The sequence below is a fragment of the Pinus tabuliformis genome, chromosome 7 (assembly GCF_031772625.1).
Source record: "Pinus tabuliformis cultivar Carrire ecotype Pingquan chromosome 7, CPIR1, whole genome shotgun sequence".
Classification (NCBI taxonomy): Eukaryota; Viridiplantae; Streptophyta; class Pinopsida; order Pinales; family Pinaceae; genus Pinus; species Pinus tabuliformis.
In genome coordinates, this window is record NC_142293.1 from 1,567,173,224 (window position 1) to 1,567,186,781 (window position 13,558).

Genomic DNA, 13,558 nt, shown 5'->3' on the forward strand with positions numbered 1-13,558 from the left:
TTTGTGACGGAGATAATGGTGATTGATTAAGGTGTTCAGGGTATTCAAATATTCACTTGGTACAAGGGTGTTCTTCAGTGTTGCTAACATTGTCTGGGCAATCAAATAACAGTTCAAATTAGATGCAAGAATTCTTGATAGGTTCTGAAAGGCTGGGCTTGAGGCATCTTCATGAAACTTTTATATGGAGTTGCTTCCCTTTGTTTTCAACTATAAAGATTGTCATACTAATTGTGCACATGTTAGGCTATCCTGCTATCGCCCGTCATCCAAACAACTCAAACCGGTCGAATTCTGGGCGCAGTCGGTCGCAATCTGGTAATTCAAATGATAGGGGTCCTCCACTGCTTCCACGTTCAGGATCTTATCAACAAAGGAACTTTTATGGCTCCAGCTCTGGGAGTTCTATAAAAGGAGGGAGACGCCCAGAAGAGTTTGTTGCTGAATTGAAACTTTCGAATAATGAAGAAACTTTATCGAGGAAGTGTCCAACTTTTCAAGAAGTGAGAGATATTTTACCTGCTTTTGATTTTTTTTGGACATTATTTTCAATGATAGGTAATTATTAAAGAAATTTTCCTAGATTATTCAGTTCAACCATTTCTGATTAAAAATTATGTTTTTGATATGAAGCCTTGCGAGATTGCATGTTACAGCCGAGCTTCAGATGGGAATGTCTATTTTGATAATCGTTGTCTGGTATGCAAATCTATGATGTTATATCTGCTATGATGTCTGTTGTGTGGCATGAAAATTTAAAATGCTTATAATTAGCTTCTGAGTGAATTTTGTGCTGCATTGCCCTTCTCAGATTAGTTTAGTTACTGGTGAAACAGAGGACTAAGTAGACAATATTGTCAGGTCTAAAACATTGACTTCAAAATCTCATTGTAGTATTTTGTCAATTATTTATCTCTGACATAATCCAAGATTTGTTGAATCGCTTGTGCTTTGTATAAGGGGTAGTTTTGTGTAACCATTTCTCAAAGTGTTGCATAGTTGAGAGTACTGCTTTATTTAGTCCTTGCATAATAGAAGGCACTTGCCACAATGGGAGAAGCATATAACTTGGTTGCATTACAGAAGTGAATCTTTTCTTAGGTGGATCTTGGAATTCTAATTGTCCTAAGATTGCTGATAGCTTGTGCATACTTCTGAAAGGCTTGTGAGTGGGTAGTCATGTATTTGATTGTAATAAATTGCCACATAAATTTACATGCACCATTGAATAGGCCAAGAGTGATACATGATAATTATGTTTACGTTTATGTATGTTTTGTATATATGGTTGCCATTTTTCTCCATTTATTCAGATATTTTACATTTCTCGATCAGAGGCCTTTCCGGCGCCATGTACTTGAAGAATCAGGAATTGATCTCAATGAAGGCTTTGAGACATTTGTGGAGAAAAGAGAAGGTATTGTTCTTTTTTAGAGATTTCTTTTGTAATTTTCTAAGTGACTGGTCATGTTGGCAGAAATTTGTTTCTGTGCTTACCTCGGATGAAAGATAATCTAATCTCTCTTTCTCCTATTTGATGTCTGATAGGCCTCATAGCTTCTTGAATTCTATGTTTATGATTTTATGAAATAAGATTTTGAATGCAGAGCTACTTTAGGTTGGAAATTGGCTGCACTTCGTTCATACAGACTTAATTATTTAGGTGTTTCCTTACTGAGTTCCATGGTGTAAGGGAAGCTACTTGTAGTCCCTTAACATTATTTCGGTCAAGGAAAAATCAGAAAATAATAAGACAATTTATTATTTAGTTGTTCTCTTATTGAGTTAAGCTACATCTAGGCTCTTAACATCATTTTGGTTAAGATAAGATAACTTTACCGATGTCCAACAAAGTACCAAAGTAGGTCAATGGGACTAGGAAATGCAATAATTGATACCACTTTGTAGGGGTTCCCTAAGCAACCTTCGAAGCATTAAAACAAATTGCAAATTACAACCAGATTAAGGAAGAAAACATTTACTAAATATTACATCAAAGGAGAAGAAAGAGGAGGGAGTACAAGAGAAGAGATCCACTAGAGGTCCATACAAGGTGAAAAGTTAGATGGAAAAGAAGATTAAGTCTTTGTGTTATGAATAAAGTATATTAAATATAAATAATGAGGATAATTTTTATAATGATTAGCTAATTAGTAATTAGTGTTGCAGAAGAATGTCTAAATGGGACATGACTTTCCATGAAGAGGCACATGCCTAGTATATAAGCAGGCACTTCACTCTCATTTGTAACATCATTCTCATTCATACATTTTATATATATTATTGTATCAATGGAAATTTTTATATTCCAAGTCTTCAAGAGTATTTAATTTAAGTACGAACTTTGTTCGCTGCATTTGGTATCAGAGCCACGTTGGCTGATCCCGGTCTTTGGCCATCAAGTTGTCGTCAACTTGATTGTCCTCGTAATCAAAGCATTTCAATTTTCGCTATATAGTGAGAGATTCTCCATTTATCACCAAGCCTTTGGCCATTTAAAAAAAATAACAAAATGATTTTTTTGTTTGTATCTTAAATACAATAAAATAAAAATAAAAAGTCAAAAAACATATATTAAAGGTTAAAAAAAGAAAGAGATTATATCTATTTAAAAAAAAGAATAGAAAAGAATATATATATATATATATATAGATGGAAAAAAAGATTTAAAAAAAAGGGGAAAAAAATTATTAAAAAAATCATTCAAAAAAACTAATAAAAAACAAGTAAAGATATATCTTTTTTAGTTAAAAATATTATTATTTAGTTAAAAAAACAACAACACACACACATAATTATACAAATTAAGAAAAAAAGGGGGTTATTTACAAACCCTAAGTTCTTTGACGAACACAAAATAATTAATATTCGACGAACAAATGGAGTCCAATTAGAAAATGATGAAGGAAGTCAAGATTAGTTTCACACAACATTCATTATTTTGTACTAAATGTCCATATTGTATAACATATATTGAATTTCCTTGGATTCATAAAAATTGTGAATTATGTTGTTCAACATGTGGAAAATGATTTAATGCGGAAGAATGTCAAGATGATGTACTGATGCAAATGATAGAACGAGAGGAAAAACTTGCAAAACTGGAACAAAAATTAACAGAAAAAGACAAGGAAATTTTACGTCTAAGGGACCATGGCCAAAAATTACTTTTGAAGGTCAAAAAGTCCAAGGAACAAAAGAAAAAAATACAAGAAGAAAAGGGATGTGTCGAGAAGAAATTCAATGAGATTCTATCAGAGAAGGAAGAAGAATATTTGCGCTTAAAAGACCTGAACCAAAGGTTATTGGAACAAATCAGATATCTAAAAGATGAGAAACATAATAGTCAAGACATAAAAATAAGGTTGATGTATCAGAAACACGTTTGAGAAACCATAATCGAAGTCTACTCATTCAAATTAATTAACTTAAAGATGATAAGAAATCATTCAAAAACAAGTTAGAAGAATTACTTACGAAAGAATCTTTAGATGTAACAGTCCAAGTTGAAGAAAAGGAAACAAACACAGATCCCATTAATTTCATAATTCAGACAAATCCAAACCCAACTGAAGTAAGGACGTACTCAGAAGTTGCAGTTCAAATGATGGAAAACCTAGGTGAAGATTTTGTGACCAACTCGACGACATCAAAACCTGGAGTAAGTCTCAATCTTGCCACACACATGATAAGGGAAAGACAAACTCCTTATCTACATCCGAATCACAAAAGCAGGCATTCCAATCATTTGCATATCTGTATCTCTCAAAACAAAAACAACAAACTTATGTTCAAAAGGATACTGAAGTGCGCACAATTCAGTGATAAGGATTCATAACAAGTTTCTAGTAATCGAAAGATTCCACAAAAGATTAATTTAGGATGGTCAGATCCTTTCTCTGTGTGACAAATTTATATATCACTCTAAGGATCATATCAACTTGTATCAACGAAGATGACAGTTCTAAGACGAGAAGACATTCGAAACATAAAAAGAGTTCAAGCCTTTTTATCAGCAAGCTTTGAGGACAAAGCTTTTTGAAGAGGAAAGCAATGTTATGAATAAAATATATTAAATATAAATAGCGATGATAATTTTTATAATGATTAATTAATTAGTAATTAGTTTTGAAGAAGCATGTCTAAATGGAACATGACTTTCCATGAAGAGGCACCTGCCTAGTATATAAGCATGCCATTCAATCTCATTTGTAACATCATTCTCATTCATACATTTTATATATATTATTGTATCTTCAATGGAGATCTTTATATTTCAAGTCTTCTGGAGTATTCAACTTAAGTACGAACTTTGTTCACTACACTTTGCCATGGAATCAAGCATTTATAGGGATCCAATACAATGTCAAGTGTTATTGTCTAGTGAGTGCCCAAGGTTGAGACGACATGGCTAGATGATCATAGGAGGCACATGGGAGGCACGGGTAGATCTTCTCCTAATACTCAAGGCCAAGTAAAATAACATGATGTTGCTGTGGCCTGAGTTGGGCTATTGATCCGATCTACATAGAGAACAATTCTCTTGTGGTGAGGATTCCTTTGACTCTAGAGTGATGCTGTAATATCCCTTAGGGTAATTTACCCGTAGGGTTGAAAAGAGCACATGACAAATTTTGTATTCTTGCGAGTGTCACAGGATTCCTTCAATTTTTGCTATCAGAGAATATTAAATGCACAAACAGTGTAGTCAAGTAGTAGATTTCTCCAGCAATACCAATACATAACAGGCTGCCAATTTACAATCTGTTACACTAGCTATACTTTATGTATAAGTTTATAAACAGTCTCAATCTTTCATTGAATGCCACAGCCATTTGCACAAGGATTATGACATTGCTTAATCGTATCAGCAGTCTGTACATTTGGCTAATTCAACTTACAAGATCATCCATTTCCTTGCTGCCTCTGGAAACACCTGAACAATGCCCTTCAATGCTTAGATTACACCTTGCTGCTTATCCAGAGGTTCCCTAATAGGCCTTGCTGCCCAGACCAGTCTTCAGAAAGGCTTCTGCTGCCACAATTGACCCTCAGAAGGATTTGCTGCCTCAATTGATCTCTCAGCATGGATTCACTGTCACAGTTGACCTTCAGAAAGGATCTGCTGTCTGAATTGACCTCTCAGTAAGGATTTGTTTTCACAGTTGACCCTCAAAAAGGATTTGCTGCCACGATTGATCCTTTAGCAGAGGTCTGCTGCCTAATTTGACCTTCAGAAGGGGTCCGCTGCTACAAATAATGCCACAGGGGTAGTCTGTGGTTAATAATAGAGATTCAGTGGGACCTTGCTGTCTTAGAAATGGCTTCTTAGATTGATGGTTGCCTTAGTTATGTGTGTGCGACGACACTTAGCCTCAAATAATGGCACAGGCGGATGTTTCGCTGCCCACGTAGTGCCTCCGGACTGTTGCTGTTGCAGACTTCACTTCACTGCCCAGATATGACATTAAAGAGGGGCTGCTGCCATAAAGAACGCTTCAGAAATGGCTCGCAGCCACCGTAGGGTTTCTCACACTCTTGCTATTTCAGAACAGAGGCTTTCAAACCCTTGCTGCCCAGATAATGCCACAGATTGTTCCACAAAACTGAAAATTTCTACGAAATTTCCATTGCAGCAACTGAAATTAATTCTTCTAAGTGTAAAATTAATTATGCAGTTTATGGCTATGGAAACAATGAATTAATCACACTGCAATCTTCACAAATAAAATACTGCAGAAAATAAAAACGTTGGAAATTGAGAAATGCTAGCACACACACATAAAAATGACACCGTTATTTTTGGACAAAAGTCCCTGGAAAAACCCATTGCAGCAACTGAGGGTTTCTATCAATGTTGCATTAATCGTTATCGGGATAATATTGGTGCGTGGAAAAAATCGTAATTATCAGGAAATAATCGGAAATAATCGGGAAAAAATCGTAATTATCAGGAAATAATCGGGAAAAAATCGTTTGGTACAAAAATATTCATTTTTTTCAATTTTTTTAATATCTAAACCATCTAAAACATAAAATAAATACATTGACACATAAATATGATAAAAGAACTAATATATAAGATGTTTAATATCATTTCTAGTGCTAAAATCACACATAACATGAATCATGTCTTGAATAGTAAGTCCTGACTCTTGAGTCCCAACTTAGCCTCAAAATATCAACAAAAAATATAATAATGTATCTCATCATGTCATAATGTCATATACAATAAAATGAAGAAAATAACTAAAGTCTAATCCTATTGATTTCCTCTGCCCCTCTTGCGAGAAAATGCCACAACTTTCCCTTTCCCTCTAGATGTAAATGCTGGTGCTAGTGGAGTTGGCAGTGGAGTCTGCTATGCTCTAGAAGTTGAAGAACTAGAAGTAGGAGCTATAGGAGGTAGACCACATCCTCTACTGGTGGCAGGGGTGTCACCTGGAAACATTACAATCTCCCAATCCTGAAATCCTGAAAAACTGATAAGTTTGCTGCATTTTGAATGAAATTTAAAATTCTACTTTCTCCATATGAAACCCAATGAGGCCGGAACCACTCTCAAACACCCTGAGTCATTTCATGGTAATGTTAAAAATTTAAGTAAAAGGATGAAAATGAAAATTAAGGAGAATGTGACTTTTACTTTAAGAATTTAACATTACCATGAATAGCATATCAATACTAGGGCCTAGACTTGATCATTACGTTGCCCCACTAAAAAATTATTTGTTTCTTTAAAAAATTGCATTTCGAACATTTAGCATCCCTTATAAAACCTCGCTACCCCGATTGTGCAAATGATTTCATAAAAAAACAAAAAAAAACATTATAAAACCTCGCTGCTGGAGACCCCCACGATAATTTCGATTGTTATCGCGATAAATTCGAATTTATCGCGATAATTTCATAAAAGTCGTGCAAAAAAAATTGCCCGCAATAAATTCGTATAAAAATCGCGATAAAATCGTTTGATCGAAAAAATCACGATAAAACGATAAAATCGCGATTTTCACAACATTGGTTTATATTATTATTATGCAGCAGAAATTTTGAGTAAAATAAAGTGTTGCCAAACTGGTGATTCTACCCAAGATAAATATTGGCAAAAATATATGAGGGATTTTACCCTCCCTCCGAACAATCCCGACACTTGACTGCCTCTGAAAAGCAACCATCCACGTGCTTTGTGCAGGCCTTGCATCACTTTGGCGCAGACCCTCACTTGCTTGGCTTGGAACAACTGCCAATCAAGCCGTTCTGCCTGTTGCTCACTGGGAAAATGCTTCTCTGACCCTCTAGAAAATCTTCCTGGGTCTGGAACTGAAAACGGCCTCCCCTTTAGCCAAGTCGAACTGCTCACTTGAGGCTCCGCGCTGCCTCTGTGCAACCTCTTGGAGAATAATTTCGACCTCCTCTTTCTAACTATCCTAAACTGGAAAACTTCCTTCGGATAACTACAGACTTCTCTCGCCACCTCCTACTCGCCTCGCGACTCGATCTCCATTGCTGAATAACTCCTGCAACTAGGAATTCAAATTGCTTGGGCAACTGAGTATCTACATAGGTGTGTCCTCCATCTACCCATCGACCTTCTCTTATAATCTCCTGTTGGGACTCTAACGACCAAGATTAAAACTTAATCAATGGCAGAGATCATCTCAAGTCGATCCGTGTGAGTTTCTAGATAAATCACACATTTCCTCTATTAATTCCTATTAATTAACCACTTTTCCTATGTTAGACTTAGGAAATTCTTAATTATGGTCAATTAATCTAATTGAGCCATCTCTAGGTGGAATTTCCAGAAATGATTTCTGGGTTTTGGAGAACTCCTGTGTTTTAGCCTCTCCACAAAGTCTCGAGACTAGAACACCATCTGATGCTACAAAAACTAAGAAAAACCCTTGTTTCCACAGATAGATGAATGATGCCTTAGAAATTATGCTAAGTAGAGTAAAGAGAGAGAGGGATTGGCTAGGGTGGAATCTTTCACCAGAGGAAAGGGGCATTAAAACCCTCAATAGCCTCAACTCACAAATCAGAAAAATCAACTTTCCATGATAGTTAAATTGATTCTATTCTTTCCTTTTTACAGATTTCCTTTGGGGTCTTCCCTCTTAATTTTAGTTTGAGGGGCTTACAATTTTCCCTCCATTTTGCCCCCAAATTTGGCTTTTATTACAAGTTTCTCATCATTTACCCCAAATTATGTAATGTTACCCCAATAACATCAATTGATGGGTTTCCCCTTTTACAAATGACTATAGCCTATGGGGTTAGATAGGTTACTTCGTCCTCCTTGGGCAATTTAATTAGAAGAGGACATTACAGTCCCCGCTTTCTAACATTGCTTGTCCTCAAGCAATTGTAGAGTCAGCACATCAATACTATGATCCCAAGTATGCCTAAAGAATGCTCCAACATACATTTGCTATACTATCCTAGCTTTATTGTCAAACTATGAAGACTTCAACATAGTGCTTATTTCATTTCTTTGCTTCCTAACGTGGTACCCACACTGCAACAAATTCAATAGCTTGTCATTTGCCATGATCAAAGCTTATTTTCCTCTCAGACTTAATCTAGATGTTTGAGGTTGTTCGTCCTCAGATTCAAAAAGATCATCCTCATCATCATCATCCAAATCCAAGCCCCTAATTTTTTTGAAGCTGTTCTTCTCTCCTATTGGTTTCAAGAATGAGGACCTCTCAAATGATGCAAATTCCTTTCTCTGATAACTTCCAAACCTTCCATATGCATCATAATTGTGGACGCCTCTTTTTCCTCTGGCATTGTTAGAATTTCTATCATATCTTTCAGATGTGCTTCCACCAGACTTTTTCAATTAGAATCAACAACAATAGATGGAAGAGATGATGTAATGTCCTGTCTTGTTATGCTATGTTATCTACATAGTTTGGCTTGGTCAAATTATTAATTGTTTTTGAACTCATGGGTTTTGACAACCCATGGTTTTTCCCATGGTATTATTCTCTAATGTAGCCTATTTAAAGGCATAAAATTCCAAATAATTTTCCATTTTCCCAAAGGGATTACATTATTTATATAGATTAAGTACATATATAGAAACCACAGTCCTTTTCTGCCTCCTCTAACAGCGTCCAGGGCAGTGGGCGATTAATTGTGTCGGTGTTGATCATAGACCAGGTGAGGTCCAATGCGATCTACACTGCAAATTACTCTATGGGAGCCTTGTTGTTGTTGAATTTTCCTTACATCCTAGGTTTGGTCGATGGCTAGGCTAGCACACAAACACATTAGGAGTGTTTAACCAAACAACTTTGCACAACGGAACTACGACAAGAGTGAATCAATGTAATACACAGATAAATATATTGCCCAAAAGACTTCTTATTAGCACATCAACAATAAATACATAGGGCTCCCATATTAGGGATCATGGCCCTTTTGAAACCTGATACAAGACTACAATATAAAACTAGGGCTTGAGGTCATATCCCTTTGATCTTCAATCTGCCCAACAAAACAATGACAAAACAAATAACTTGCTGATGTAGCCCCTTCACAACCAGCCCCTTCAGTCCTTATTTTCCCTTGATACTTGGCAGTCCTTTGCCTTCTTGACACACAGATTTGGCTCCTTTCAGATGTCTGTACAAGCAGCTGCTCACAATGGTAAAATCCTTCAGATCTCTTGCATATATCAGCTCCAACCACTTCAGCTACTCACAGTCAATTTGTCCGTACAAATTCACTGCATAATCAGCCTTTGACCTTGCTGTTCAAGGCTCCTTTTATGAACATACTTCAAGATATACACTCAACAACCCTCTACGCAGCATAACAGTAGCTCTTTCATCCTTCGCTAGCCTCACACAGGCCTGAGATACCTCATGTCACCAAACTGATTCCACTTGGCTTCTCCTGTCCTGCCACTGAGGCCTCACGGCCCTCAGTCCCTCTGCTTGCGGCCTCCTTAACTCAGTTGCGACCCTCTGGACTTGATCCTGAGGCCTTTATGCCTTCTTCCACCCTCAGCGCTTTCGACGTAACTTTTACAGAAATTAGGGCTTCAGCCCTCTCTCAAATTACTGAACAGAACCTCGATCTAGACTTTCCAGCAGACATGTTCCACGACATTCCTTCTATCAAAGAACCTTACGACCAACAGATAGACTTAGGAGGATACTCAGCCTCATTCACAAGACAGAGCTCTTCTTTAGATCACAGAAATGTCCTCCAGATCTGTGGCTTCTCTTCTTGGCTTGTTCTCTTCACAATATGAGTTGCTATGTGGTGAATGATTCTCATGGTCTTTTCAATATATAGCTCTCCAATTATTGTCTTAGGAGCCCTTAGATCCATTAAAGTGTTTCCTCCACAATAATTAGAATAACAAATAGTTTCTTTGGTTCTCAAGCCCACAGCGTTGAGTCCAAAACTCACTGGCTTCAGTACTTAGCCCACCAAGTGGGTCAAATCCTCACAAGTCAAGTAATCCCTAGATTTGTGGGAGTACCTCCCAAGCTACACTTTTCAACGGTTGTCCCTGTCGCTTTGTGGCCAAGAATGACACCGGGGCGTCAAAACAACCTGATGGTTGTTAACTTTAGGGAACTGGTGTCGTGTTCAATGATGTTTGTTGCCAATAAGAAAGGAACTGTAAATTCTTCCCGTCATTCATTATGTTTAAGACCATCAAAGTTTAAAAATCAGTAATATCGAATTTACCTTTTGCTGGTAAATTCATCCCCTCATCCATTATGTTTAACAACAGCAATTTTTAAAAATTTGTAATATCAGGATTCAGATTTAGCTTTTGCTCAATGATAAAATGGGATATTGCTAAATTGGGATTTACATTGATTGGTTACATACACAGTGGTGTTGGGAAAGATGGAAAATTTGGAATTTTTATTTTATTTTTAGTATAAAAAGGTTTAGTTTTTATTTTAATTATGATGATGATGATGATGATGGTGATGGTTAACGTCCACTAAGACCAAATTGGTCTATCGGACCTATAATTTCTTAATTTCTGATTGCCTAGCTCCTCGTCTTTCTTGGTGAGATTGGTGATGCAGCTTTCTTTTTCTTCTCTACGGTCTTACAACTTTCTTTATCTTGCATCTCCTTCATATCTTCTAGTTCTTGGGACATTGGTGTCTTAGCTTCGTGATCTATTGCGTTCGTCCTTTTGGAGATAGTCGGAGAAGAAGTTTGGTCTAGGAGATCTGCTTTGCTATTAAATGAAGATTTATTTTGCGCGTTATTCGAAACCTCATAACTGTTGATGCTTGAGGGGTTGTTGAGTTCACTCTTTTGTTGTTTGATGGGGCTTTCCCCCTGCTTGTCTTGAGAGTTGTTTCTATCTTGCCCGATTTCTTGTAATTCAGAGTTTTCTCGAGAGTATTCTTCTTGATTGACAATGTAGTGTTCTTTTTGTGCTCCTTCCCACCATGTAGATCTATGGTGATTTTTTCTAGCAGAATTTTTCTGGGAGGCTTTTGGGCAATTTTTGGCTAGGTGGCCTGTCTCAAAGCAGGATCGACATCTGAAGATGACACTTTCATAATCGAGTTTCTGGTTCCACACATAGTCTTTACTTGTTAGGTGTATTTCAGCTGGGAATCCGATGTTGAAGTCCATTTCCACACAGATGCGTGCATACGTGGTTCTAGCATATTCCTCTTGTTAAATTTGGACAACTAGGTCCAAACTCCATGTTCTGATGCTCAGATTAAGAGGCTAATATTTTTGTTGGATTCCTCTTTCTGAGAGGTGTAAAATCCATATAAAAATAGTCGTAATCCGATGAGCAGAACTTATATTTTGAATTTATTATTCTTAATAAATTATATGTGCAAGGTCAGCCAGTTTTGTAATGTAGGCTCACATGCCCAACAGATGTGTCACACACCCTCATTGATGGATATATATATATATAGGAAAAGTTGGAGAGAATTTGAACACACACAACTCACATCTTCCTCTCTCATCCTAAAAAGTACGAGCTACCTGGAGGACGAATTTCAGCCACACGTGGGAAGGACGAAGAGGATTTTTTTGCTGCTAGGGTTTCTGCTGCTAGGGTTTCGCAGAAGTTTGACCAGCGTTGACTTTGGTAAACGCTTGGTCCAAACACGCTGAAAACTTGTGGGAGGTTCGATTTTTGAAGGCCGTACTACCTGGCACAAAAATCGAGGTCAAAGGGTTGACCGTTTTGCTGCTGCGTTGACTTTTAGCTTGCTGCCCCTGCGTTGACTTTTCAGGACAGCGTTGACTTTTGTAGAACTGACTTGGGTTGACTCATCTACTGGTTGGAGGGTTGTTGTGACACATGCTGGGCTGGCTGACCAAAGGAGACTTTGCTGGTTGAAGCACCCTGTTGACCGCCGAAACGAACACATACATTTTTCTTGTTTCTGATTTGTCTTCTGTAAGATCTGCTTATATGTTCTATCTGCATTTTTCTTATCTACTTGTATGATTGCTGTGAGAAAAGTGAAATTGCTCTTAGCATAGAACATCTACAAAACTTTACATGGTATCAGAGCTGAGGTGAAGACAAACTATATCTATAGCAATCATCATCGAAGGAAATGGATTCCTCTAAGCTTGAATTCAGGGAGAATGACAAGCTGACTGGAAGTGATGACTTCCATGCCTGGAAGATGTTATTAGATCTCAAATTAGAAGATCATGATCTCCTAGATCATGTGACAGGGAAGATTCAAGAACCTCCATCAAATGCCTCTGCTGCTGTTAAACACAAGTATAAGAAGGGAGAAATCAGAGCAAAGCTGCTGATCAGGGAATCCATAAATAAGAGTCTGGTTGCCTACATATCTGAACTAGGCACATCCAAGGAGATGTATGACAAACTGATACTTATGTTCCGAGTAAACAATGTGAACCAAGTGCTATTCCTCAAGAACAAGTTGAAGAATATGAAGAAGGGCCGAGACGAGTCTATTCAAACTTTCTTTATGAAGTTGACCGAAACCAGGAACAATCTGCTAGCTATTGGGGAGACAATAGCTGATCGTGAGATGGTTCTCACCGCACTTGGAGGACTTCCATATGAATGGCAAGTATTCACAACTACCATTCTCAACAATAATACCATCCCTAACTTTGATGAGCTTCTGTCTAGATGTATGCAAGAAGAAACAAGGATGAAGGAATTTGATAATGAAAGAAATGCTGCCTATGTTGCTCATTCCCGAAAGAAGAACTCTGGTGGTTCCAAGGACAAAGGAAGGACTAAGACTCAAAAGAAGAAGGGTAAATGTTTCACCTGCCATAGGACTGGACACTATGCTAGAGAATGCCCCTTCCAGAAGAATTCTCCCGATAGTGACGACAACAACAACAACCGAAGGAATGGGAATCGAAGAAATGACAAATCCAAAGGAAAGAGGAAGGCTCACTTTGAAGGAAACAATCCACCTTCTAAAAGGACCAGAAATACCAGGTATGAGGAGTCTAATGTTGTTGATAAAAGAAATGAGTATATTCTAATATCTGCTCTCTCAGCGGCATCTCCGCCCGACACTATGGATGTTTGGCT

The 13,558-nt window shown here is 37.4% G+C and overlaps 1 protein-coding gene across 9 annotated transcripts in view; it reads left to right on the top strand.

Moving 5' to 3' along the window:
- The window catches only part of LOC149254045 (glycine-rich protein), a 318,254-nt gene that overhangs the window by 61,883 nt on the left and 242,813 nt on the right, over window positions 1-13,558 (top strand). For all 9 annotated transcript variants that reach the window (XR_016267120.1, XR_016267119.1, XR_016267122.1 and 6 more), the window contains exons 2-4: window positions 247-503; window positions 634-699; window positions 1,336-1,417. Coding sequence is in view for 5 of the 9 variants with exons in the window: in XM_089460058.1 (XP_089316184.1) it covers window positions 247-503; window positions 634-699; window positions 1,336-1,417 (405 nt within the window). In the remaining 4 variants the exon portion in view is untranslated. The remainder of the gene's footprint in view (window positions 1-246; window positions 504-633; window positions 700-1,335; window positions 1,418-13,558) is intronic.